At 41.1% G+C, this 27,712-nt stretch overlaps 1 protein-coding gene across 9 annotated transcripts in view; it reads left to right on the top strand.

The window, feature by feature from the left end:
• Nucleotides 1–27,712, top strand: part of Cobl (cordon-bleu WH2 repeat protein) — a 245,682-nt gene that overhangs the window by 34,235 nt on the left and 183,735 nt on the right. The window contains exon 1 of one of the 9 annotated variants that reach the window (XM_060365690.1): nt 3,437–3,456. The exons of the other annotated variants lie outside the window; for them this stretch is intronic. Within the exon in view, the coding sequence (XP_060221673.1) occupies nt 3,449–3,456 (8 nt within the window). The 5' untranslated portion in view covers nt 3,437–3,448. Of the gene's footprint in view, nt 1–3,436; nt 3,457–27,712 lie in introns of those variants that run through there. 9 annotated transcript variants of the gene reach the window in all.

Here is a 27,712-nt window from a genome sequence, read left to right as displayed (position 1 = left end):
CAAAATAAGAAGAGTGGCTGCTGGCAAGGTTGGTGAGAAAGTCCAGTATTAACACGCCCTGAGGGCAAGGCAATGGTGTCTGTGGCTGAGGGTATGGCATCACTAGGCAGAGGGTACCCTGGCCCCACAGCTACTATGGGTAGTACTCCCTTTCTCAGAATTTTGAGCCATTCTCCCCTTTCCCATTGGCTTCAAGGCCTGGAGTTATCGAGAAGCCATAACAGTTCAAGGAGCCCCATTCCTTGTGTTCTTCAAAACAATGACATAATGGGGTCAGAGACCTTCTTACATAAGCTCATCAGGTCCTGAGGATGAGTGGGGCCCATCCAGCCATGCCTGTGAGTACCAACTGAAAGTGATCCCCTTTAATTCCTCTCTTACTCGAACAAAGAGATGCAGGGTGGCCTTGAGGCCTGTCTTCATTGTGAGCTTTCAGGATCTGCATGGTAGATTTTCCAACATGTACATTTTATTTGGAGGCACCGAAGATTAATTTGGAGAGAAAAAAGTGGGGCTGGTTGTTACCAAGGAGTAAAAAGAAGATAAATTCCTCCATATTAACAGACACTTCAGTTCCCACCTGAAAGGTTAGAGGAAGAAGAAAACATGAAAAATTAGGGCTGCAGCATTTAGTCAGCATTTGACAATAGGTTTTGGAATGTCCACAGGGAGGCAGAAGCTACAATTGCTAGCATTCTAAGGGATCTGTTGGTATTTGCATTTTGCCCTTGTTGGAGGAGAGACTGGCCAGATGGGATTCTGAGCCCACCCCCATCCCCTACCCAAGATTTGTCACTGACCATGGGGTCTGTGTCTGCAGGCTGCCTTGAGCCATGGTCATTTGAAATTTTGGGAAGTTTTCCAGTGACTCTTGTAAATGCTGAGGGCTGAGGACACTTGTGTCCATCTCATAGTGGCTCTTAGGACAGTCTGCATTGTGTGGTGGACATACTTAGATGTCCTTTTCTCTGTGTGTTTCCTGCCTAAAAATCTCTCCATCCTTGAAGGCACCTCTTGCTATGGTGGAGTCCTATCCTCATCCTCTCTTTCCTGGCATATGTGCTCTACAAAGCATTTGGCCACTCAGACTGCAGAGGCCAAAACCCTGGAATAGTATATGACCCAGTTGGAGAGCAGGGCCGGACCTGTGCATACCTCATCACCGGGTGTGTCCTGCCCTGGCAGATCTGGAAGGAGTAGGACCCCAACAGCAGCTACAAGATGTGCTAATGTTTTTAAAAGAGAGAAGGGGAAAAGGCTAGCTGGCAGTGAGGTGTTTACTGCTTCCATTTTACATAAGCAAAATGTCCCAAGAAAGGGGTTTTCTCTTCAGGCAAGGAAGGGGCTCCCCAGTGGAACTGCCCTGCTCTTCCTGAAGCTGCCCTTGTGCCCTTCAGTTTGAGAACTGGCCTCTGCTGTTGCTCTTAAGTGTCTGGCATGGAGTAGTTGTCTCTGTAATTGTTCCAGCTGTTTACCTGCCCTGTCAACCCCTTCTCCCCCGTTCCCTCAGCCCTGTCTGTGTCTCTTCTCATGGTCAGACTCTGATGAATTGGGCTCTCAGTCAGCCAAGAGTTCACAGCAGATTGTTTATATTTTAAGTTGTTATCACCGTGGCTGTTTCTCCTTTCTGACAAAGCCTCATAATGAACATGAGGACCTTCAAATTAAATCAAATTACTGGTGTCACAGAAGAATTCTTTTTATTAACAGTGTGTCAAAATACTGCCTTGCGTTTCAAAACATGACAGAATAACAAAGATTTAAATTAGTGTTTTCTAGAATCAATCTGTTGTTTGAGGCAGGGAGTCCCTGAACTTGGAATTCCTACAGGAAAGTTGTTTACTTTTCAGAATCTTCCACTGTGCAAGACAAAGATCACTTTGAGCCTGTGCAGGGAAGCGTGCTGAGTGACTGATTTTAGTGGGGTTTTGTAGGGTGAGCCTTCCCGAGTAAGTCACCACGCAGTTGTTAGAGTTGTCTACTGCTCTTGGCACCAGACACCCCCCTCTCTGTGGCTTTTTTCTGCCCTTCTTTTTCAGATAATTAATGGTCTCAACTTGGTGCCTTTGTTGGAAAGCAAGGGACTAAGAAGTGGGAAACAGTTTGGAGCCCATTGAGACAACGAAGGGATTTGAGGGTGTGGAAACAATAACCACAGGCAGAAATTGCACAGGAGAGGTCCTTGCAGGGGATGCTGTTGGCAGGCCTGGGGGACTTAGATATGGGAGCAAGAAGGGTAGTGTTCAAATGGTAGTCTTTGAGGCACAGTGAGGAAGTGGAGGAGTGTTATTTATTTGGTAGTGAAGGTGCTAAAACAATGTTGGGTGTGAACTGGAGATCCACTTGTGTTGGAGGGGCCAGTTCAGTGCAAGGTAACATGAAAGTGCATTTCAGGCAAAAATAAGGTCCTTCAAGGAGAGGAGAGGGACGCCCAGCTCAAGGAATAGAAAAAGTGCCACCTTGAAAGGGGCCACTATGTCTTTCGATACAAGGAAAAGGAAGGAGAGCCTGAACAAGTGGCCAAGGAAGACTTAATTTTCAGAAAGAATACAGGCCTGCCCGAGTTGGTGTTTCTGTTGCTGTGATAACCATTATGACGAGGAACAACTTTGGGGAGTAAAGAGTTTATTTTAGTTTACAGATTATAGCTCATCCATGAGGGAAACCAAACCATGAATGTGGAGGCAGGAGCTGAAAAATAGACAGTGGAGAAGTGCCGCTTACTGGCTTGGTCTCCATGGTTTGCTCAATCTGCTTTCTTTTTCACCCCAGGACCACCTGCCCAGGAATGCCCCCCCCCCCCCAGTGGACAGGGTCTCCTCACATCAATCATTAATCAAGAAAATGTTCTACAAGCTTGCCTACAGGTCAATCTGATGTAGGTGATTCCTTAATTGATGTTTTTTTTTTTCTTTTTCCTGCCAAATGACTCTAGCCTGTGTTACCAAAAACTAAAACCAATATAAAAATAAAACGAACAAACAAAAAACAACAGACTAGCACAAGGCCCAATCACGGAGAGGTGGAGTTGGTGTCACCAGAGACAGGACTGTTGGGTGCAGGAGTTGAAATGGTTTAGTGACGCTTAAAAATAGCCACCTAAAATAGGTTTTATGAGATGTTGGAATTCCAAGACCACTGAGGTGATTAAGTATTTTAGGAACTGTATTTTGATTATCAACAATTTAGGCAAGTTAACTATTTTCAAGGAAGTAAAATTAGTTTCTCTTCTCTGGCAAAGCTTGCCATTCGTATTTAGAATCTGGATTTTTAAATGCCAACTAGACCCAGCTGATATAAACATGCGGCAGATGAGCTGCGCAGGCTCTCCCATAGGAGGAGCAGAAGATAGAAGAGCAGTTTTCCCTCTTAAAAGCTGAGGCCTGTGGCAGGGAGTGAGTCTGATCCCGCTTTTCATGACACGACAGCTGCAAGGATTTTCTCTGGAATGTCTCTGTAGGTACCAGTTTCTTTTGTGATAAATGGAGAATTTTAGATAGTGGCATTTCCTGTATTACCTCAGACAACTTTACAGTACATTAATGATTAACAGTAGGTGGCTTTGTGTGTGTTTTTTTTTTTTTAAGGTGGTTTTTCAGGTGGTTACCATCTAACTTATTCTAAAACAAGAAGGGGCACATGGTTGGGTTACTGTTTCCGCTGTTGCTTGTATGGTAATACATAATGGAGGCACACATTGGGGGAAGGGAGCCATCCTGTGGCACCTCCTCTCCTGAGCTCTCTGGCCTGTTTGACGTTTTTGTTCAGACATCTCAGGACTCCAGGGACAGTTGCTGGTGTGGAATGAAGGGCCTGGAGACAGCATTTGTGAGGATGCCAGGGGACCCTTGATCTGGCTTATACAGTTTGTGGCTATTTGAGTATTTTAGATGTCTAAGAAAATAGTCACTTATATTTTAGGATTTAGACAAGAACTAAGTGAACTTTGAGTTAGTCTCCTTTCTGAATTAATTTGTTCTTAGTAATCTGAATTTTCCTTTTGAAACGGTAAATTAAAATAGTTTGTTTGCTTGTTTTATTTTACCTGTGGTAAAGAGTTCACCAGGCTAAATATTTCTTCTAATTCTTATCTTCGCAAAAATGTGATTTTGGTTTCTTCAGAATGAGAGTAATAGAGACTTGAGGAAAAGGATGCTGTGTTGGATCAGATTGCCTGAGATTAACTGTGCTACCTCTGAACTGTAGACTGTGCCAGGCTAATCCCAAACTGAAGGCGCAAAAGGCGAGTAAGTCTACCCCAGTGGGAGAAGTGCTTGAATGGGCCCAACACACCAGAAACAGCACGGAGCCCGGGGCCCTTTAGGCCCTCACTGTGCTAAAAATAACTCGCATAAATGAGTTAATTTACAGTGTATTTACAAGGATGCAACAGTCTCTTGATGGAGCACTATGCCCAGAGTACATGTTTGTGGGCTTCTGATGTCACCTAACAACTGTAAACCATGTGGTAAATTCTGAGATTCAGTCCCCATGCCCTCAGGCCATTTCAGTTTCCTCTCTGTGACTTGAGTAAAGGTGTTTGCTTGTTTATAAATTCTGTCAGCTCACCTAGGTTTTCCTTAAACATTGAAATGAAACTTTTGTTGTAAAAATATTTCTACTCTCTCTTTACAGCTATTATCTTCTGTAAAATCATTTAAGTAGCATGACTAGCTATTGCACTCTTGGCTAAGCAGTTTGGGTGTGTCAGAGTTGGCTTTTAGTGATGGTGTCCCCACCTCTCAGCCATGCCACTGGAGGAGTCTGGCAGAAGTTTCACAGGAACTGCTGAGGAGGTGGTTCGCAGAGTGGCAGGAGGAGGCACAGGCCCCATCTCCGAAAGCCTTGAGTACCCTACACAGCGTTCAGACTCTGTCCTGCAGGGCAGGAGGCAGCAAGCACTTTGGCAGAGGGTCAGGTGGTAAATGTCTCCAGCTCTGTGGGCCATCTGTCCCTTCGGGACTCCTTGGCTCTGCCTTGCCATCCACAGCCACTGAGCAGTTCGTAAATGAGTTGTGGCTGGGTTCCAGTGCTGGTTTGTCTATGGGCTGAGGAACTGGAATTTCCTGAAGCATATCCTAGGAAATAGTGTTCTCTTGTTTTCTCACCAACCTGTTTTAAAGATGTAAAAGGCATTTTTAGGTTGGTTATACACAGAAAAATAAATTATTTAATGTCTTTTATACACCTACTGCTATTTGTATGTCTTCTTTCTTTAAAATTTTGTTTATTCTTGTGTGCATGGGGCTGGAAGTGGGGCTAGTGTTATGTTATCTGTTGGTTCTCTTCCACTTCTACCTGGGCCCCAGGGATGGAACTCAGATTGCAATCACCTTTACTGGCCCTGCTATCTCTGAGCCCCTTCTATGTCTTCCTTTAGGAAATGTCTGTTTCAGACTGCTAAACACCAAAATTTAGGTGTTCAAAAGAGTAGGTTGAGGTTAGACCTGTGACACAGAGATGTCTGTCATCTCCTTAGAATGTGCTTCCTAGTGTTACTCAAGCAGACACTGCATTCACAAGGATGCTTTTTAGATATTCAGAAACCAATCTGCTGGCAAACCTGTGTTTTTAAGGTCTGCAGCTATCTACAGCTACAACACAGAAGGGACCACAAGCTTTGGCAGGGGCGATCAGAACTGCAACACCCATGCTGAGGCCTGGCAGTAGCAGGTCATTGACTGGAAAGGATGCACAGGAGCTCAGTTCTTGCTGCAGAGGAAGATCAGCCTGTCCACATTCCCTAGCTAATGACCTCCCCTATTTTGTCTACACAAATAAATTTAACAAAGACAAATTACTATTTCAGCACTGTGTGTTGGGAGTAAACATATTCCTTTCTGTGTGTATATGTGCACGAGCATGTCCATGTGGGTGTATGTGGACATTTGTGCATATGTGTGTAGAAGACAGAGGTCCACCTTGGGTGTATGGTGCCATTCCTCAGGAGCTGTCCACCTTTTTTTTTTTCTTTTTTTTTTTTGAGACAGTCTTTTATTAGCATGGAGCTCACCCAAGGGCTAGGTTTGCTGGCTAGTTAACTCCAGATATCTGCCTGTCTCTGCTCCCAACACTGGGATTACAAAATATACCACCAAGCCTGGCCTTTTTCCACGTGTTGTGGAGGTTAAATCCAGGTTCTCGTGTTTTTGCAGGAAACCCCTTACTGACTGGGCTATCTTCCCCACCTGCTTAACCTTTCTAAAATGTTATAGTCTTGCTTTTTAAAAGTTAGATAATAAAATATGCTTATATGCATATTTTTATATGCTTAGTAATTCTCCAGTAAACTGTAGTCAAGTCAGCATTGAGGGAAATGGCTTTTTAAATCTTTCAGATCCCCCGTTTGAAAGAGTTAGTCTCCATTTTTATTCTCTCTCCTGTTACCATTCCTGTTTCCATAGAAATGGTTTACTAAACACCATTCTGAAGATGAAGATCGGACAGTGGTTATTAAATTTATGTTTGTGCACCATCTCTTCTGGGGATATAATGGTGTTTGCATGATCTCTTGCTCGGGCATCGAAAGGCATTGTCTTCCTTAATACTGTCTCAAATGTAAGCATGACAGATGCTTTTGCCCTTTGCCAGAATTCAGGCTGTGCTTTCTTACCCTCACTTCCCCACAAGACTCCTGAAAGTAGTGCTGGGCACACAGTAAGCAAATATTAAATTGGGAATGAATGAGCATACTGAGGAAATTTGGAACTAAATCTAAGAATCTGTGAGTTTGGAAAGAATCTCATTTCGAAGTCTTTTTTAATGGGACCAGTGCTTCTCACCACCTCAGCGCTGGTCTTGGCACAGAGCTTCGCTGTCTTTCAGCCGAATAAAGAAACTTTTCAAACTTGTCTGCCTGGCTGAAAAGGATGCATTTAATTTTCTTCCAGGTAAACCCTGAGTGCTTTGTCAGGTGCTGCAAGTATGCTACCACTGCAGGTTGTGGTTGGTAGAAGCATTTCCAAACAACATGGGTGTGTTCATACAAGTCCATGGAGGAAGCTAGCTGTGTAAGGAGACTCCAAACAGAAATCCGAATTTTGGAAAAGTTCAGGCACCTTCATATTTTCATTCTGCTCACTTGAAGAACTTTAGCCAGAAGGGAGGAGAAGCTGCCTGAGGTGTGTGTGTGTGTGGTACACATGCTTCTTTCCTGAGTTCCTCAGCCTCAGAGACAGGACAGACACTGTCTGTTGATCACACACGCTTCTATGGGGAGTGTTGGTGTAACTGAACACTGATTTTTGAATTGAAAAGATGAGCATACATAGAAAAGGATGGTAGAAGGACCCATAGAAAAGCAGGTTCACTTTCCTGACTCAGGTTGTCTCTAAAGAATTACGACAATGAGACCAGGAATTCTACATATGCTGTTTCTTGCCCTAAACTAAACAGGTCTTGTCTATTTATTTGGAATTCAGCATGGAAGAGGTGAATTGCAGGAGTGTTGTGAGGCTAACATGGGGCTTCTTCCTGAGTCTGTCCCCACCCTTCTGGTACAGCAACACCCAGACTTGACTACATGCCTTACATTCCTGCCAACTGGGTCAGTCATAGTCCCTGGGTGGTGGCTGCATCTCATTCTTTCTGTTACTTACAGAACCATGACAAGCAGTTCCTTGCAGTACCACACACCCGTCTCCGTTCCTGCAACCACTGCTGTATATGACCACAGAGTAGACCTCCACCTGTGGGTTGCCTAGAGACCTAGCAGCTTTTTGAACCTGCTAAGAAGGGTTGCTTTTGCCTTTTGGGTTGCTGCCTCCTATACCCTGGCTCTGGAACACTCAGCCAGGCAAAGAGGGGGAAGAAGGCTGTAAGTTCCTTATCATGCTACCATTAGACCCAAGCATCGATTTCTCACTTGTTCATTTGTTAGTGGTAGTGTGGCAAACTTGCCCAGGCCTTGAGATTCAATTGGGCTTTGTCAAGAAAATATTAACTGTGTCTCTGTTCTTTTCAAATATCTATTTTGAAATCCTCACAATATACTAGTAACGTGGCTATGAGTTATAAGTAATTCAGTACATAGAAATGGAGGTAGAGGCACAAAGCCTTTTCAAATACATAGTCTCATAATGTAGACCTTGCTTGGTGACCAGAAGGAATGGCTTTTGTCCTTGGATTGGACCCCTGGGGCTGTTTTGTCTCTACATAGTGTATGAAAAGGAGCCAACAGCCCTTTAGTAAGTAGACAGACTATTTAATGTATCAGAATTGACATGAAAAATAAAATTTAAGGAAATAAATAGATGATGATGATTGTTATCATGATGATTATTTTGTGACAGAATCTCACTCTGTAGTCCCAGGTGCTGTGGAACTCTATATAATGACAAGTTTGGCCTTGAATTCATAGAGATTCTCCTATTTCTGCCTCTTTTTTTAAATTTTTTATTTAACTTTTATTAATTACACTTAATTCCTTTTGTATCCCCCCCATAAGCCCCTCCCTCCTCCCCTCCCGGTGCCACCCTCCCCCCCTTTCTGCATGCATGCCTCTCCCCAAGTCCACTGATAGGGGAGGTCCTCCTCTCCTTCTTTCTGATCTTTTTTTTTTTGTTCTTCTCAATGCAGTTTATTCAGGAACTTTGAACAATCTTCTGACCCTGGGGAAAGCCAGCCTACAGCTTAAAATAGCCTCTGGGTAGCCAACCCCAGCGTGCCTCGTGGGCAATGCAGATAGGTCCACATACACGGAAGCAAGCCAGATCCTTACCCTTAGCCAAATACGGAGTTGTTTGTGACAGAGAGCACTCACCATCGGGAAGGTGGAAGGCGGAAACTAGCTCCATCTTTAAGGCGCGGCATTACGCAGCTCTCTACAGTTCCCCATTTTTGTTTTAGACACATCAGGCAAGAGTAGAGGTCTGATCTCTGATATTAGAAATAAATTGGGACTTTGTACCAATGTTCATTTAGGTGTCATTCACCCAAAGAGCATCAGACCTGTCTGATACCTTTTTCTCAGAGGCGGGACCTGTACTTCTGCCTCTTGACTGCTGGCATCAAAGTGTGTATTGCCTTGCACAGCTTGGGATAACTTTTTATTGGTTTTTCTGCTGACACACTACTGCTTGTATGAAGAGTCAGTCTGGTGGAAGGGAGATTGACAAATTGAGATAACCTCTTTGAATCCTTTGAGGTCTAACCCAAAGCCATTTGGAAATTTGACTGTGACACAAGATGATATGGTTTTGCCTTTGTAACTATGTTATTTAATTTAGCTGTGTAATAAATCACTGGTTTAAACTAAGAAACTTAAAAAAGTATGTTGCAATGGTGTTAATAGGGTATATAAAAATGCAAGTTTATAAATTTACCTTCTACATAGTCTAGACTCTGAGTGTTACTAAGTAATAAGTACTACTCAGAAGCAAGTTATAAAATTGTACATGTTGGTCCTTTGACCAGCTCGCTCTCCATTTGCACTTGGGAGGATGGGGTTATCTTTGCACTAGAATTGTGTATGCAGAAGGGCTGGCAAGCAGCCAGCAGAAAAGCCTTTTCTCACCTTATCCTTTAAAATAAAGTAACAAGAAAAACAAAATGAGAAGTGTGTCCTGAATGAATCTTTTGTTTATAATAAAGAATTACATTTCAGTCTGTTTCTGTTACAGAAAATGATAGTCATTATTTTGTGGTTAATTTGCTCATATACAGGTTGTTAATTACCAAATTAAAGTATTTCCACAGGATGTGTCATTAGGTACTTGAAATGCTGCAATCTGTCCTGGTATCTAGTGGATATCAAATACTAAATACTATATTAACTCAAGAAAGCTTTCAGGGTTATTAGTATTGTGAAGGAAATTGTGAGTCAAAATATAGATGGAATCATGGGTAGACTGAATCCCACATGGATCTGGTTTTTATCATAGATGCAGGGATGCTGTTTCATTACAATGTGCTAGTATATGTGCATTTTATAATATGGTTAAAAATATCTGCTAGTCCATATAGACTATCTCAATCTATATAAATTTTAAGCTCATTGTAGAATCCTGAGAGCCATAGCAGGGAAGGAAATCACAGGAAGAAAAAGAATACTATCTATGTGTTCTTTTGTATCCATACTCCACTGGGAGTAACTACCTGCCTTCACTCTCCATCCTTCAGCCATGACCAGCAAGAGTCTAGATCTCTAAAAGAACAGAATTCCATCCATAGGTGGCCCTGGCTAAGTTGCAGTTTCTCCTTCAGTCTCCTCTTTGAACTGAGATAAACTCTGTTCCCAGGACTAGGAGTACCCTGTCTCATCTCGATCTGTGTCCTTAATAGAGTCAGAGAGACAGTTGTACCTTCCAGTCATTAGCTGGTGAGCATTCTGCCCTAATCCTGATGGTGATCTCTCTGTGGGACCAAAACAGAGGCAGAAGTCAGTGGTTCTCCTCTAAAGTTTTGTACTAACTCTGTACTCTGCAAATGCCAGAAGCATTGAACAACCAAGGGATGCTGAATCAGGTGAGAGCAGAACCAAAGAATAAGAATGCCCCTGTTTCTGAGGTTCTGCCGTTGTGGATTCTTGAGTGAGTTGTTAGGAGTGCTGTGATTGTAAGGCTTGGCTACTATCATGTGGCCCTTTAGGAGGGAGTCACACTAGAAATGAGAGGATGTGCTCAGTTAGGTCCAGTCCTGGACTCTGCCTTGAGGAGAAGGTAGGGTACATAAGCACTCTGATTTCTACAGATAATTTATGACACATTTGCTACAGCTATGTGGATTTAGTTTGGTGTGTGTGTGTGTGTGTATAGTGTGATGAGCCTGTTGTACATCTTCCAACACAGTGTGTTTGACTTCATCCACATTTGCTCCAGCCAAGCTATCGTGCTTTGATGCTAGCAGCTTAATGAAAGTGGAGGCATCAGCTCCCTTTAGGCTCGGGTGTTAGGGATTACTTTTATCATACACCATTTTGTTTGGCAGTGAGCATCTCCTGGTGACTAAGCTGAGACAGACCTGAGTTGGAGTTATGGCTCCATCCCTTGCTAGCTATCTTGTGTTTTGACAGTTATTTAATCCAAGTCTATAAAAAATGGGAAATAACCCCTCCCTAATTGGTTGCCATGAAAACCCAAGGAGACTGAGTGTCTGGCACTAAGCTTAGAGTGAACATTCCATCCGTATTAGTTATCTCCTCCTCCTTCTTTGAAATACAGATAACGCTACATAGCTCCTTTTGCATAGAAATGATTACAAAATGCTTGAAAGTCACCAAAATGGTGTTTAATGACATTAGACTTGTGTCACCATCAGTGGAACAATCTAACAAGACCAGTCTGGCAGGTTCTGTCTTCCAGGCTTTAACCAGAGTCCTTGAACTTTAGAGCCAGGCTGGCAGAGCTGAAACCCAGAACCTCACAGTGTGTCTGGAAGTTCATATGCTCATGGCTTTGAAATTCCCACTAATAATGATTAAGAATAATCTAAACATCTTGATGTGTGCCTTTTTGCAATGTTCCCTAACACAGAGCCCTCAGCCTACTGCATGAGCAGGTCACGTGCGAGCTCCCCTCTCCCTTTTTGTCCTGAAGAAGTTATAGATTCAGCTATGAACATTTCCCCTTTGATAGGATTTGTCTCCGAGAAGCCTCTGAAGTCTTGACTAATTTGAGGTCCTAGTTGAGGTGGGTGGCCTTGGTCTGTCTCCTGAGAAACTCCAGCTCTCCACAGGGTGTGGGTCCCAAGGCACATGCTGAATCTGCAGCAGGTAAGGATCCAAGCCTGGATTTGGAGGGACCTTGGGAATACACTCTGCCCAGGTAGTGAAATGACATAGACATTGTAGGGCGAGAATAAAATCTGACAATGGTCATGACCTCCTGAATGCTCAGCCTCCTGCTCATCTATCCCTCCCTTTCATTTCTGTCTCCTCCACGAGTCCCCATTCCTTGTGGTCTTCTGCAATGTAAGGTTTGCGCAGTTGAGTCCAGGCCCTTGCCAGCTCAGCTAAAGCTTTCTTACTTCAAGCCTTCTACTTTCTCACCCATCTTCTATTTGCTACAAAGAAGAGATTTTGAAGCACACCCTTCTTAGTATCCTTCATTTTCAGCAATGTACTTGTCCCTTCCCTCTGTCTTAGTGCCACTCAAATGGAGCAGCCCAGGAACTTGTCAGAATAAGGAGCCTGGGCTCCAGTACAGATCTTCTGTGTGTTCCATGTTCATGAGAGCCTGGGAAAGAGCATGCTTCTCTTCCTTTGTTCCAGTGGGGTGGATGAAAGTGACAAATGATTTCTCAGAGGACTGTGTCCCAGGGCTGCTCTCTGGGTTTGGAGACGTTCCAGTGAATTAGTGGTCAGTTCCTATGCTGTCATTGTTACTCAGAACATCGCCAGTGATACTGGAGTGAGCCCTGACCCCTTGCTGATGCTGCCTTCATTTTGCTTTGCTCAGTTCACCAGGGCAGTGCGCCCTGGTACACAATATATACACATATGGCCTGGGACTCTTTTTTTTCCCCAGCTTCTCAGAGGACTTTTCAGTGCTCTGTCATTTGTGACCTTCTGCTAGGTGTGTTCCTAGGTTCCACTCCATAGGGTGACACCTTTTTCATTCTTCTCTCAAAACTCTTAAAGAAACATACCTTTCCTGCCTTACATTCTTTCCTGTGGAGATATGACCTCCTGAGAGCACAAAGGTCAGTTTCCTGAAGCAAGTCCCGCTGTTTCTGGGGGTGAGGGAAGGGAAGACACAGGGCCTCTCAATCAAAAACACCCTGAGATGAGACACAGCACAAACACTCTGGTCTACAAGGATGGCCACTTGGTTTCCCCAGTTCCTCTGGTTCCTGTTTTCACATGTTCTCTGAACAGTCTTGCTGTCTACACATCCCCAGATGTGGCCACACAGGAGCCAAACTGCTAAATTGAATCTGGACTTCTTATTCCATCTTTATCCATGGCATGATGAGGGCCCCTGCCTTTTCCCTGCCAGACAAGAAGAGGTGTCAGAGTCATTTTGGGCTTCTTTATTGACTTTTCATTCTTTTACTTAAACATCCAGTTAACTTACTTCTGTATGCTCAGAGTCACCTTTGGCTTTGGCCTTTTGGATTTGTGTTTAACTATGGTCTTAAACTATGTTGTTTATTCATCTAACAGATAGTCACTGTGGACCCACTACTCACCCATACTTAACACCTGGAATGGCAGCTATAGATAGTACATCAAAGTCTGTTTTAACCCTGACATCTCCATGTATTCTAGTGGGGGAGAGATGTGTTAAATATACTGATATAAGATATGAAAGCAGATGGAAAAGAGTGTTGCAGGACTGTTTGGGGGTAGACTGTCTGCAGAGCTTTTCTGAGAGGCATTTTTGTGTACAGAGTTCAGTGGAGATAGAAGTAAACTGTACTGGGAGTGTACCATGTCAAATGCCCTGTGGTGCAGCAGGTCCAACTAAGACTAGGAAAGCCAGCAACATGGCTGCAGTGATTGGGCTTTGGAAGAAATAACAGAATGTGAAGTAGGAAAGCTGGAATATGGAATAGCAGTATGTGTAAATAGATTCTAAAGCTCCAAGAGAGTCTGAGGAACAGCATAGGATGTGCTCTGAACACACTAGAGAAGCCATCAGACCTCCAAGGAAGTCATGGCTAAATGTTATTTCAATCTTAGTATTGTCCTGCCTGTTGTCCTCCAGGGGTTTTCTCTAACCACTGGGTTAACCTCCCAGTGATGCTTCTACTTCCAGTTTCCCTTCTGTATGTACCTGAATGCTCAAGGTACATTCTAAACTGAAGCCATACTTGCAAGTTCAGTCGTTCATATGTCTAAAGCCATGCTTACAAACTCAGTTATTCATATGTCCAGTGATATTCCCCAATTTTCCCTCTTGGTTCATACCCTTCTTTCTGTGTGACAAGTATACTGTGTACTGCTCTTTGAAGTAGCTCAACCAGAACTTCCAGATTTTTGCCAGGAGCCACCATTCTCTTCCTTAGGCAGAAAATGCTCATATTCTTATCTTGAGCTCCTGGAGTCTAGTTATCTGTTTTCTGAGTTTAGCGTGATCCTGGGGGTGGAACTCACTGTATCTCAACCATATCCTCCTACAAGTGGACTTCTGCAAAGCATTGGCTTCTTCATCTTTGACTCTTGCCATGCTAGTCATCTTTGTTGTGACTGCTTAGGCAAAGTCTTGTCTTTTACTTGAGGGACCTGAGAATTTGTGGCATCATGGACTTTTGTTTCTGTTCTTCTAAGTAGTTGTGGGGCCTTTGAACCCCTTGTCTATTTTAGGTATAACATAATTGATACATGAAACTGGTGAATGACACTTTGCCTTTGCTGTAGCATATTGGTCAAATCCTAATCCAGGAAACCAAGGGATTCTTTCCCTGCAACTGTAACTGGGGAAGAATGGAGCAGGCTGTCAGACAGGAAATAGTTTTAAGATGAATAATTACAAAGTAATAAAGCATCTTGCTAGGGTATTTGTTATCAGTGAACTGGTTGGCCACTTCCATTAGGCCTCAAAGCTTCTTCATCTAGACTTGTGTTAGTGGTAATAGTGAAACTAGCTCTGTCTTCTTGTGATTAAAGACAATATCTAGAACTGTCTATGTTCTAGAAAGAATAAGTAAACTCTGGTGGCCAGAAGGAAGCTGTGGTCTCCAGCAATGGCACCACTGGAAAGCAGCTCCCATGATAGTTTTTCCCACAGATTCTGGCTTCTGAATCCTAATTTAAAATACTGTTGCTGCAGTCATTGCCTCTCCATCAAGGTATACAGTTGGGTTCTGCCTCCTGATGATTATGTGTGTCAACAGACTTACAAAGGCTTGCTTGTGATACTGGAAGCTTGATTTCAAAGGATTCTTGGGAAGAGTGGTTACAGTAGTTCCTACAGGAATTTCATCACTGGATCTTCATGCCTTTGGCTTTAGGCTTTTATTTAGCTCACTTCATACTGAGTGAGAATGCTAACCTGTGCTTGTCAAATGAGATACCCTGGGCAGAATAACGCAGGGGCAGTTTAAATGATAGGTAGCTCTGCTGCTGCCTGGGAACACTGCCTTTGTGCTGAGACCTGACATGGCATCAAAATCCTGCTGATGGCTTTCCAGAATGCATTTCAGAAGTCCTAAACAAGAGTAATGCTAGTATCGTGGGTAAAAATAGTCTCTAGCCATGTTATAGGGAAGATGGCTACATGTTGGCCCTGGGGTTGAAGCCAGTGTCAGGGTATAATAGCCCTGTTGGCAGCAAGTGAGCATCCCAGTCTGCAGGAGCTTACAAAATCAAAAAGGGTAGGGCTTCAGATCAGCTAAGTGACTGTGATGGGTGAGGCCACCTCTAAAGCCTGAATTGCCCTTGTGTTGATAAAGGTTCTCCTTTAACTGTAGTCTTTCATGATATGAGACAACAGAACTCTGCTCATAATCCATATGAGCCTCATATTAATATATATGCCATGAGGATAAGGCAACTGGTCTACCAGCAAATAATTAAGGCCTAGATTATGCCATTTCTTAGTGTCTGAGATCTGGCCACCAAAAAGTTTGTTCAGAGCATACTTGGCAAAGGCTGCAGTGTGACTGTTTTGTCCTTTTCCCAGAGAAAGATGAAGAAAAGCTCTGAGACTGACTAAATGTCACTGTGCACCCAGCAGTACCCCAGACACTTTTAAAGATATCTCCTCACTTTATCCTCACAATAGCAGCAGTGTGAGATAGCTGGGATGATCCTTCCTTCAACTACACTGTGCTTTTAAAATGCTTATTTTTAGACAAAGGAAGCTGGCATATTCTAAACAGCAGGCTCAGGAATAGCATAAGATATTCAGATTAATTCAGGCTCTGCAGAACTCCTGTGGTTTGGTTTCTTATTAGTGATTTTGGGAAATATGTGTTTGGCTAACAGCTTGACAGAGTACTTTTAGTTAAGTAAGGAAGAACATATAGATATTTAAGTACATGATAGGACATGTTAATAGTTATTAAATGTAGGCAGGGTCTCTATGTATCACCCAAGGAATAAGATAGCACAGAATCAAATATTCATCCTGCACTGTGCTGAGTCTAAGCAAGACTCCAGGAAATAAAAAACATAACAGGCTCCCCACAGTTGGGTGTTTTCCCTTTACCAAGTCCCTTCTTGTGGTCAGATGGCACCTAGGATGCTTATGAATGGGCCACAGGATATAGGAGCATGCCTTCATAGGGGAACCAAGCACTAGCATGTCCCTTTCAAGCGAACTCTAGTTACCTACAGCCCTCATATTTGATCTGGAGAACGTTTAGACAGAGTTTCCTAGGCCATTTGACTACCCTAATGAAGATGAATGAAAGACAAATTCAAAGAGAGTGCAGAAAGATGAGTATAGAGTTATGTGTGAGTGGACTTTGTTTGAAGTCTAGTCAATTTAGTTCATGTGGTTTTTACTTGATTGAGTTCAAATTCACAGTTCAATGTTGAAGATATGTTTTTGCCTACTTGTTATAAATAGATAATGCACTTTCCTAAGTTTGGTGCATTTAGGACCCAATTAAATACAAATAACACCTCATTCTACAGTGACAGAATCATGTTTAATTATCAAAGGGCAGAAGCCGCTTTCACTGTTCTTCCATACCAAACAGTATTCCCGGTCTTACCTCATCTTCTGAAAATACTTTGTAGTAGTCATTAAAATAAAGAGGAAGCTCATTGCTGGCTAACACAGAGTGATTTCTAATAGTCACTGTAAGCAGAGCACCCAGCTATTTGTAGTATGATGAGGAAGAATTAAGAAAAGAAATAGGAATAAAAGCATATTTACCTTCTTTTGGGGCCGCATATAAAGAGAAATAGCAGATGTCTATCCGATGAAAATAGAGGTGAGACTTTCTCAGACATACCTCTTTGTATGATTTTGATTTTGAGATGAAGTGTTTTATATATTCAGAAAACAAGATAGTGTTAAATTTCAGGTGAATCATGAAGTTGAAAAAAAAAGTGCCTTATGAGTATATAAAGCTGATAACACATTTGAAACTGTTCTACACAGCTGCAGTGAAGCCTTTAGTAAGACTCAGTGTCATGATCCTAAAAGTCCTAGGGAAATGTCAGAGACCAGGGATAGCCAAAACAACCTTGAGAAAGAACAGTGAGCAGCATTCCAGGACTCCTTCCAGCTGATTTCAGTTGGAGCAAGAAGAGCCTTCCATCCAGGGCTGCCAGGCAACCAGGGCTGCCAGAACAGATGTGTACCCATATGCAAGAGAATGAAGCTGGAGTCAGTATTTATGTTGTACAGACATGCAGTGGATCACATGCTATAATTTAAATTTATTATAGGAGTATTATTACCATGTGTGCACATATGCACGTGTAATTGAGTGTGGATGTATGTGATGGCACTGTACAAGTAGAGGTCAGAGTACTCTTTTGTGGAGTCATTCTTGTCTTCTGCCTTCAAATGGACTCCAGGAATTAAACTCAGGTTGTCAGACTTCTGCAGGAAGCACCTTTACCCATGGGGCCACATTTCTGGCCCAGAGCAAAGACCGTAATCCAAAAGCTGAAAATAAGAAAATTCTTAGAAGAAAACAAGAATACATTTTTGGGATCTTGAATTAGGAAAAAAGATTTTTAAGACTAATAGCAAGTACACAGTAAACCAAAGAAAACATGGATAAATTAGACATATAAACATTTATGCTTCATAGAATACCATGAAGAAAGTAAAAATGTAATCCATGGAATGTTTTTAAATATTTGCCATTTTTTTTATTATGATGCAGGCACTCAATTCTGGAACTTGTAAACTTTTCTGGAACTTTCCGTTGTAATAAAGCAACTCAGTTAGAAAATTGCCAAAGGATTTCTGCAGATGTTTCTTCAAACAAGAGATCGAAATTATCAATAAATACATGAAATGTGCCTGATTCTATTAATGACTGAGGCCATGCAAATGAGAACCATGTGAAATGTGTATGAAAAATGTGTGGAAGACAAGCTTCGACATTGCATGGGGTAAACTAAGGCTGGGCATAGATAGGCAGCTGTGTGATCACCCAGCAGACTTCCTCTGATGGATAAAAGGCTTAACTCTCCAGGCTGGAACTGATTGTTACCAACATGGCTTCCACTGATAGTGGTAAGCCACTGGGGGCAAGGAGAGTATGGGGGCAGAAGTGACTGTTGTTGGCAAAGGGCCAGGACTGATGGCTTCCTGGGGGGAGGAGGGTGTGCACTGCCACTGATTGTGGCAAACATCTAAAAAAAGGAAAGAGAAAAAAAGACCACACACAGACACACACACAGAGGTAGAGAGAGAGACACACACAGAGACACAGAGACTTACACTTGATGACAAAGACAGACTCCAGAAGACCGGTCCCAGTAAGCTTCCAAAGAGTGAGTTCCAACCCAACCTTATACACATATACAGATCTTTGCAGATGGAAGAAATTCCAACCTCTTCTGTGGATGAAAAAGAAGATTTCAGCCTCTTTTTGTGGATGGAAAAAGATTCCAACTCAACCTGCTACTGTACATAGACACATATATACATATATGTGTTTGGTGGATGGAACAAACTCTGAAGAATGAGTTCCAATATTATTATTATTATTATTATTATTATTATTATTATATCTTCCATAGCTTATATATCCAAGCAAGATCTTTCAAACAGTATAAAAATCATAATGTGGTTATATTCTTTTTTTCTTTAAGTGAATTATGACAATGAGTATACATAAGAAAAACATGTTCCCCACTACTGTCCCATGATCAAATGTTTTATGTATTATGGGTGAGAAACAGATATGAAAAACAAAGTATTCCCAAGAAACCATATATATTTGTAACTAAGCAATGTGTTGTATGTTAACAAAGTGTGAGCATGTAAGATAATTTCGCAGCCAACTTTTCTTTAGTGGCAAGCTGCAATTACGAAGAAAGAACCAATTATCTTAAAAGAGTAATCTTATAAAAATCTTTTAAAAAATCACAAATCTAAACTTTTACATAAAATAACAACCATTTCTACCTTATATCTTTAAGGTGCACATCTACTCATTAGTAATTTTTATTAAATTGTATCAGGAAGCTGAGGGCATAAATGAGTTTAAGAAAATTAATCATTGCCTCAGTCACCAGCCCAGCTTGAAGGAGTCTTATCGGACAGTGCTATTCTAGGCTATTGTTCTTGCTCAACAACCTCAAAAGTCCTTGGCTTTACTACTAAGAGTATACTTTTCTTAATTTCAAATTGATCCCTAAAATTTTCTACATCAGAGCCACTAACAAAAATCATCTTATCCTGTCCTTCCTAAACAATCTATGTTTCCAAATTCTTTCTAAAGGTGGTAGTTATTGCTAACAGGTATATGTTCTTTTCAAGGGTGGGAGTTGAATCATTAATCTGTTTCAGCAGCAATGCCTGAAAGAGGTCAAGCATTATTATCGGGAGTGCCAGTGGTACTGCCCATTGAGGGCCTAGAAGCCCCCTTATAGTTTTTATGCAAATCATATATTATGAGGGACATTTGACTATAAGGGCAACAAGCAGAGCTATGCTCTATTAGAGCATGAAGTCCTCAGGACACGTAGTCCTCAGGGCTTTGCCTCTCCCAGGCCACTTACCGTGGTTGTGCTAACTGGTGGGCCACATTCCATGAGGTCAAGAACTGTTTTGCTCTTCCTCCTACACGGCCCCTGACAAAAATGGCTGTAATAGAAAAAACAAACAACAGATGCCACCAGGAATGTTGAACAACTAAAGCCCTCATGCATTGCTTGTGGGAATGTGCAGTTACTTTGAGAAAAATGGTTTGTTAACTCCTCAAATTATTAAACATGAGTTGGCCACATGGCACAGCAATTTTATAACCAAGAAGAAACATGAAAAATATGTCCACATAAAGGACTTGGTTACAAATACTAATGGCAGCATTATTTACCATAACTAACAAATAGAAACAACTAAAATATCCATTAACTGTTGACTTCATAAATAATGTGGCTATTCCTACAAATAATGAAGTGCTTTTCCATGGTGCCGTGATGAGCACAAGCTTTGAAACTATCATGCTGTGTGAAAGAAGCAAGCTACGAAGACCATGCGATATGTGGTTCTGTCACTATGAAATGTCCATAACTGACAGTCCCGAAAAAATAATATCAGTAGTTGTTCTGATCTGAGTTGGAAGAAGTAAGGGAATTGGTTACTAAAACTTACGGGTTTGGAGGGGGAGTTGATATAAATTTTTGCTATGGATTTGTGAAACATTGAATTGGTACAGTGTCAGTGGGAAAATCATATGGTATGCATATATCAATAAAGCCGCTTTTAAAAATCCAATGCTAGAAGTACAGTATGAAACAAAGACACAGGAGAGAATGTTCTAATTTAACAAAATCTAGCAAAAAAGCACAGTGCCTGAAACTTGCTTGTGCTTTTGACTGAAAAACACCTCCAAAGGATGACTTGGGCACAACTGAGAAATTAGAGTTTACAATGAGTGTTAAGTACTGTTTGCTTAGGTCTAATGAAGGTTCATGGGATTGAATAGGGTTCTAGTCTGTGTCCAAGAGATACATTCTTCAAGAAAGATCACACACAAGTGATTTAAGGTAGAATTCCTTTAGGTAGTTGGTAGATCCCTGAAACAAGAATGAAGAACCCTTATCACTAGTAGTTTCTTGTGTTAACATTCTACTCCCACCTCCAGAATGGCATGAGATACAGAAATGTTGAGCTTATTTTAAGCCTGGAGTTTCTAGAGAAAAAAAGCTATGACGCTACAGGAAAATAAAATATCTGATGTATCTAATGCATTTTCTTGGGGATGCCCAGTCTTTCATTTATGGCATTTATCCTAATTTGCATGTTTATTTCTGGTCCTCTATCACTCAGGTGGCACTTAATAGGGTGATCACCGATCAAGATATTGTTAGTCATTTAAAACCCAGAATATATACTTCAATCCTTTTTGGACTCTGACTGTCATTGAGATTTAAGATTGCTCAAAAAAATCATCTTAAGCAATGCTAATAATTGGCCAGCTAGTTAAGTAATCATTTAATGCAGGAAATATATCACAGATCTACCTTTACTTTAATAAACTATGTAGAATACATTTATTGGCAAATTCTTTGATATAGGACTGTTTTAGTCTTTCAGTTGCTCGAACAGAATTCTTGAAGATTGCTGATTTATATACAATAGAGATTTATTTTGGCTCATAGCTCTGGAGTCTGAAAGTCCCAAATCAACATCTGTACCTGATGCTTGCCTCATACAGTGTCATAACATGGTAGAAAATTACAAAGACATGTGAGCATGAATAATGAGACATATTACTAAGGGTGACCTCACTCATACCACTGTATGCTAACCATTAGTTCTTGTGGTGAGTTATCCCAACTGAAAACACTGCATTAATCCCAATGGCCTGTCTGCTTCCTCCAGGTTTTTGCCATTTTGTCTCTGCTTATTGTTGCATATGCATACTTTCTTGTCATGAAAACCAACCACAAGGTCATATCAAGCCACCAATAATTGTCATGGGATTTAATATTTAAGGTTCAAGAGCATCTTTTAAGCAATTCCATTCATGCAGGAACTTGAGGGTTTTTTTTTTTTAAGTTTCGTAAGGGACAAAGACAGTAAAAGATAGTTGTTCAGAATCATTAATGACTACATTTGCATTTTAGTGATTCTCACTCTTTTATGATTTTCTTAGTAACTACTAGGAAGAATATTTTTAAAATAAAGATAATAATAATGATCAGATATGTCCACAGTATTTTACATACAGCCGTCAGTTGCTTTATTTTTACTACAGTTTGGGTCTGGATCCATGAGTTTATGACTTAGTACTCAGAATGGTGCTTTGTGGTGGTAGAATCCAGTGGAAAGAAGTTATGTCGTTGAACCTTTCAAAGGGTGTACCTTCAAAAAGGCTATAAAGATTCCCACTCTCTGGATTTCTCTTTGCTTCCTGACTATCATGAGGTAAACAGAATAAGCCTCCTCAGATACCAGCTTTCACCATTAAGAAGCTTCCACCATAGGCCCAAAGCAACAGAGCCCTGAAGACACAGGATGAAATTCCCAAAACTATGAAGCAGAAAAAACCCATCATTCATTATTTTGCTGTCACAGTTTCAGTTGTGAACTTGACATAGCTGTGAAGAGGGAGCACAAACTGAGGAAATACCTCCATGGCTTTGTGTTTGGGGCAGATCTATGGAGACTGTTTCTTAATTACTAATTTATGTAGTAAGGCTCAGCCCACTGTGGGTGGTGCCATCCCTGGCAGGTGGGGCCTGGGCTGTCTAAGAAAGGAATCTGAGCAAGCCAGTAAGGATCATTCCTCCGTGGTCTCCTCTTCAAGATCCTATATCCAGGTTTCTGCTGGAGTTCCTGTCCTGACTTCCCTTAGTGATGGACTGTGACATCGAAGAGTAAGATAAATAAATTATCTCTTTTCCCAAGTGGCTTTAGGTCATGTTTATCACAACAACAGAAGGTCAGCTAAGGCAATTGCATATCTCAGTTATTTTGCCTATGTGATGGAAAAAGCAACTAATAGCTGCTAAGCTTAAGTCTCATTATTTACCTGATATTTAGTTAAATTATATCATAATAGTCTCATGGACAACTGGTAGTGATATATGTGTACACACAACTCCTTTATCAGTTATCATAGCCAGCAAGTAAGAGGAATGGCTGTTTGATGGGTGTGATGTGTTTAGGGGACTTTGGTTTTGCTTACTAGTTACAGGGGAGGCTGTGTTATGTGTGGACTTTCATCAAGAGAATGCCTGTTCTGCACTTCATCTGATAGAGAGCTAGAGTTCATAATCAGACCCAGCCCTCTGTAGAGAGCACAAACCTCATCTCAGGGCTAAGTCTGCTGGCTCCTGCACTCTAATGATTGCAAACTACAGGATGGTCAAAATGCAAAAATAAATCAGCGTCTTCACTGAAGAGCAAAAGTAAGAAGAAAGGATAAGATAAGAATAAAAGATAAGAATAAAAGCAGTGACATAAATGTGGGTGTGTCCTGCTTGAAGAAGTAACATTGCAAAATGTTTTTCATTAAGAAAATGTAGTTAAAGGGAGTAACATTGTAATCTTTATATAATTCAGATGATCTACTCTTGAAGAATTTAAGAACGTCATTTCCAGATTCCTTGTTCTGCCCTCATTGAAAATGTGCTTCATTATATAAAAATGGACTCACATTGTGCTTTCTTTCTAGGGTTTTGTTCTATGGAGCACATGATGAGAATATATTTTTGGGAAATGTCCTATGCAGGTTAAGCAGCAGGTTTTCTGTCTTGTTTGTGGTTTTCACATTTTTTTTTCCTCTATCAAAGAGTCTATTTCAAGTTATAGTACCCATGTTTTCCTTTGATTGTTTTCTAGAAATAGAGCCTTCCTCTCACCACACTTTTAATCCTGTGGGTCATAAAGAGCCCAGCATTTGGCTGGATCTGACCCTAAGCAGCCCAAGAGAGATGACAGGAATACAAATTGGTTTAAACAGTGCCTCATTTAAACTTACTGGATGAGTATAAAGGCAAACTTAGATAAGTTGGCAGCATACTTTTTCAAAGGGTATATTTAGGAATCATACTCAACCCACTCTATTCTAGTGTATTTCAAAAATCTCAGGCCATTGAGCTTCTACCTAATCAAGTTGGAAAAAGTAACTTAATTTTTTAATTGAATTTTCACTTGTATGATATTTATATTTATAGCTTTGGCAAGAAAAACATGTATACATTTCTTTCAACATACATATGCATATATACATACATATATGTATATATATGTATATATTTCAACACTTACACACATATACATATATGTATACCTTTCTCTCAGCACACATGCACACACATATATACATATATGTGTATACATTTCATTCACTACGCATAGACACAGACACACTGACAACACACACACACACACACACACATACTATCTCTTTTTATCTAGCTGACTAGGAATATCTCGAATTTATAACCGAGAAAAATGAATTTTTGTTTCCTTTACATTTTGTGACTCTCCCAAAGGAAGAATAGCTTTATCTACCCTTTATAGCAGTAGATCAAGAGCCTCGAGATCTTGTCCTAAAGGCCAGTGGGAATCTTTGAGAAGGAGAAGAGAATGTAATCCTCACAGCCAGTGGATATCAGAACAAGTCAATGACAGCAAAAAGGCAAATGCCTCTGAAGGAACTGGAGCCAAAGCTCACTATATTTCTACAGGCAGTTCCAGTTGGGGTTAATTTGAAGGACTTGTTGGCTGCTGGTGTTGAAGTTTCAAATCCTATGATTTTTTTTTCAAGGCAGACAAGAAATAAAGAATGTGGCATTCCTAAATTAGAAACAAAGGACATAGACTATGCAAGTTCAAATGATATTCAAAGGTGTGCACAGATTTTACAAGACACTAAGACCTAAACACCTGATGTGCATCTGGCTTGTAGAGAGTCTAGTCTGAGCTGGTTGTAAGGAGCCTTTGTGATGTTCTAGACCCTAATGATGAGGACACAAAGTAGGCATGGGTCTCATCTAGACCATTTGTGAACACTCTAGAAATTTTCTTTTAATACTCTCTGATATTTACCATGTAGCTTAAAAAGAATAATTAGAATGCACTGGAGTTGTCTACACAAAATACTATTTGTTTGTATCCTACTTTGGAAGAAGTCAGCAGGTATGGCAAAGTGTTCACAATTGATCAAGGACAAGCTAGCATAACACCTACCATATATTTTATTTAGTGAATATTTTAGTGGTGTATTAGTCAGCATTCTGTGCATTTGATTGGCTCCAGTGCCACACCTTGTGCTAGGCTGTGTTATGTACAGATAGAAGTCTGTCTCAGTCGTTGCTGGGCCAAAGTATGCAAGGGTGGGGACAAGATAATGTCTGAGATACATGAGGCACTCCGTCCACTCATCTGGCTATGGGCAGTGACTCATGATTGAAGATGGACAGTGAGGGCTATTAGGAAACTGGGAGAAGCAGAGTCATTTGGTACCCTGTAGCCACAGATACCATGAGATCCCAAGCCGGCAAAGAAGTCATCGCTATTGTTGCAGCTCCTACCTGGACAGAGCGCACATTGTCTCTCACCTTCATCCAGGTTATGCCATGAAATGCTTCGTTCTGAATATAGCCCCTTTGTTTCCAATAGGGAACTTAGATACTGAGTTGTTCTTTATGAGGGATAGGGAATTTGAAGTTTCTTTCGTTGTTTTAAATTCATGGAATGATAGAATTTTTCTTTAAATGCTGTTAAATATTTTCACTTAAATTACACATTCTACTATGTTAAATAACTGATAGATGCCTTATTTTATATTTGCAGTGATCTTTGTTATGTTGAAAATTAAGCCTCTGGATAATGCATCATTTATGCCAAAATAATTATCTTAAAAAATTGTAAGTTCCTCTGCAGGAAAGCTTTGTTTTTTTTCATCTAACTTTCTTTTGCATGATTTAATACCAATAATAATTGCTTTTAAATGTCCACATTTGAATCCTGCCATATGGTTTATAAGCTGCCTTCCTTACTTCCCATCACTTAACCATATGCTTTCTTTCAGTCTAAAACTTAAGCATGTTTCTTGTCATCTCTAATTGACTGTTGGCTTCCAAAAAAAAAAAATCTGAGACTATATGATATCAGTGTCATTGACTGCCTACTGAATCTTGCATAAATAAGAAAGTCCCGTGTAGTCACCCCTCATACCCATAAGTGATTTGCTTCTAGGACCCCCAAAACACCAAAGTCCAGAGATGCCCAGATCTCTTGTGTACAGTGATGCAGCTTTTGCGCAGAAAGTATGCACTCCTTTAAACCTTAAATAATCTCTACATGACTTATAATGCCTAATATAATGTGAATGCTATGTATGTAGTTGATTTATTGTTTAGACAGTTATGATAAGGAAATATCTATTATTCAGTTAAGATGCTATTAGTTTGAGAAAAGGGTCTGGTTATATAGCCCAGGCGGACTTGAATTTGATTCTTCCTTCCTTTCCCTACTTAATGGTGGGATTTGTCCCAGTCAGACACCATCATGTCCAACTTCAGTGTAATTAATTTTTTTTCACTCTGCTTTTGATTGAACTCATGGATATAGAGCACCCATATTCAGAATGTCGATTTTCCATGTTATGAATTTCGTGCTCTTTGCATGCCATTTCTTCATGTGTTAAGGCAGTATATGAAAATATATGCCTTAAGCTTATATTTTCAGCTAGCTACCCTTGACTATTCTGATGGGTGTAGAGTTTGGTGAGATGAAGCTTATGCCACTTGGAACTGTGGAGATCACAGCACATATTACAGAGCTATGAGGAAAGTGTTGGCAAGCCCAAAACTGGTATTCTAGTAGGGAGATTGCAGAAGTGGTTTCTCATTCTCACAGGAGTAGGTGGAAGCAAAGAGGAGTTGAGGGTTAAAAACCATGAGGTAGATTTCCAGGACTAGCTAATGTTTTTGTTGAACTATAGCCAGAAGCTGGAAACAGCCCAGATGCCCCTCAGTGGAGGAATGGATACAGAAATTGTAGTACATCTACACAATGGAATATTACTCAGCAATAAAAAACAAGGAAATCATGAAATTTGCAAGTAAATGGTGGGATCTGGAAAAGATCATCCTGAGTGAGCTATCCCAGAAGCAGAAAGATGCACATGGTATATACACACTCATATAGACATATAATATAGGATAAACCTACTAAAATCTGTACACTTAAAGAAACTAATCAAGAAGGAGCACTCTTGCTAAAATGCTCAATCCCTATCCAGAAAGGCAAAGATGATGGACATCAGAAGAAGGAGAAAAGAGAGAACAAGTCAGGAGCCTGACACAGAGGACCTCTGAAAGGCTCTGCCCTGCAGACTGTCAATGCAGATGCTGAGATTTATTGGCAACCTTTGGGCAGAGTGCAGGAAATCTTAGGAAAGAAGTGGGAAACAGTAAGATCTGGAGAGGACAGGAACTCCACAAGGAGAGGAACAGAACCAAAAAAATCTGGGCACAGGGGTCTTTCCTGAGACTGATACTCCAACCAAGGACTATGCATGGAGATGACCTAAGACCCCTGCACAGATGTAGCCCATGGCAGTTCAGTATCCAAGTGGGTTCCATTGTAATAGGAACAGGGACTGCCTCTGACATAAACTGATTGGCCTGCTCTTTAATTACCTCTCCCTGAGGGGGAAACAGCATTATCAGGCCACAGAAGAAGACAATGCAGCCACTCCTGATGAGACCTAATTGACTAGGATCAGAAGGAAGGAAAAGAAGACCTCCCCTATCAGTGGACTTGGGGAGGGGCATGCATGGTGGAGGAAGGGAGGGATTGGGATATGAGGAAGGAGGGAACCACAGGGGGGATACAAAGTGAATAAAGTGTAATTAATAAAGAATAAATTAAAAAAATGAAAAAAAAGGTATGAAAGTAGTCTTGTAGATAGCCCCTGAACTCTCAGGAAGAATGGCAAAGCATAGCCAGCCTAGGAGGGGACAATGTATGTAACCCTGAGACCTCTCTACAGGCTGGTCACAGTCACTTCTCTGATCAGTCTAGTGCAGAGGTGGAAGTCCGACTTTGGGAGACACTGAATAAGTAGGGGGCTTTTCTCTCCCCTTCCTGGGCTCTCCACTCCCTCCAGGGAATTGCTAAGCTCTGTTGATGAGAGCGTGGGGTTAGGGCTTAGGAAAGGATCTTGG

Source organism: Meriones unguiculatus, chromosome 12 (assembly GCF_030254825.1).
Source record: "Meriones unguiculatus strain TT.TT164.6M chromosome 12, Bangor_MerUng_6.1, whole genome shotgun sequence".
In the NCBI taxonomy this organism is placed as follows: Eukaryota; Metazoa; Chordata; class Mammalia; order Rodentia; family Muridae; genus Meriones; species Meriones unguiculatus.
The sequence above is the reverse complement of the archived record's forward strand: the minus strand, read 5'-3'. Positions and strand labels throughout refer to the sequence as shown.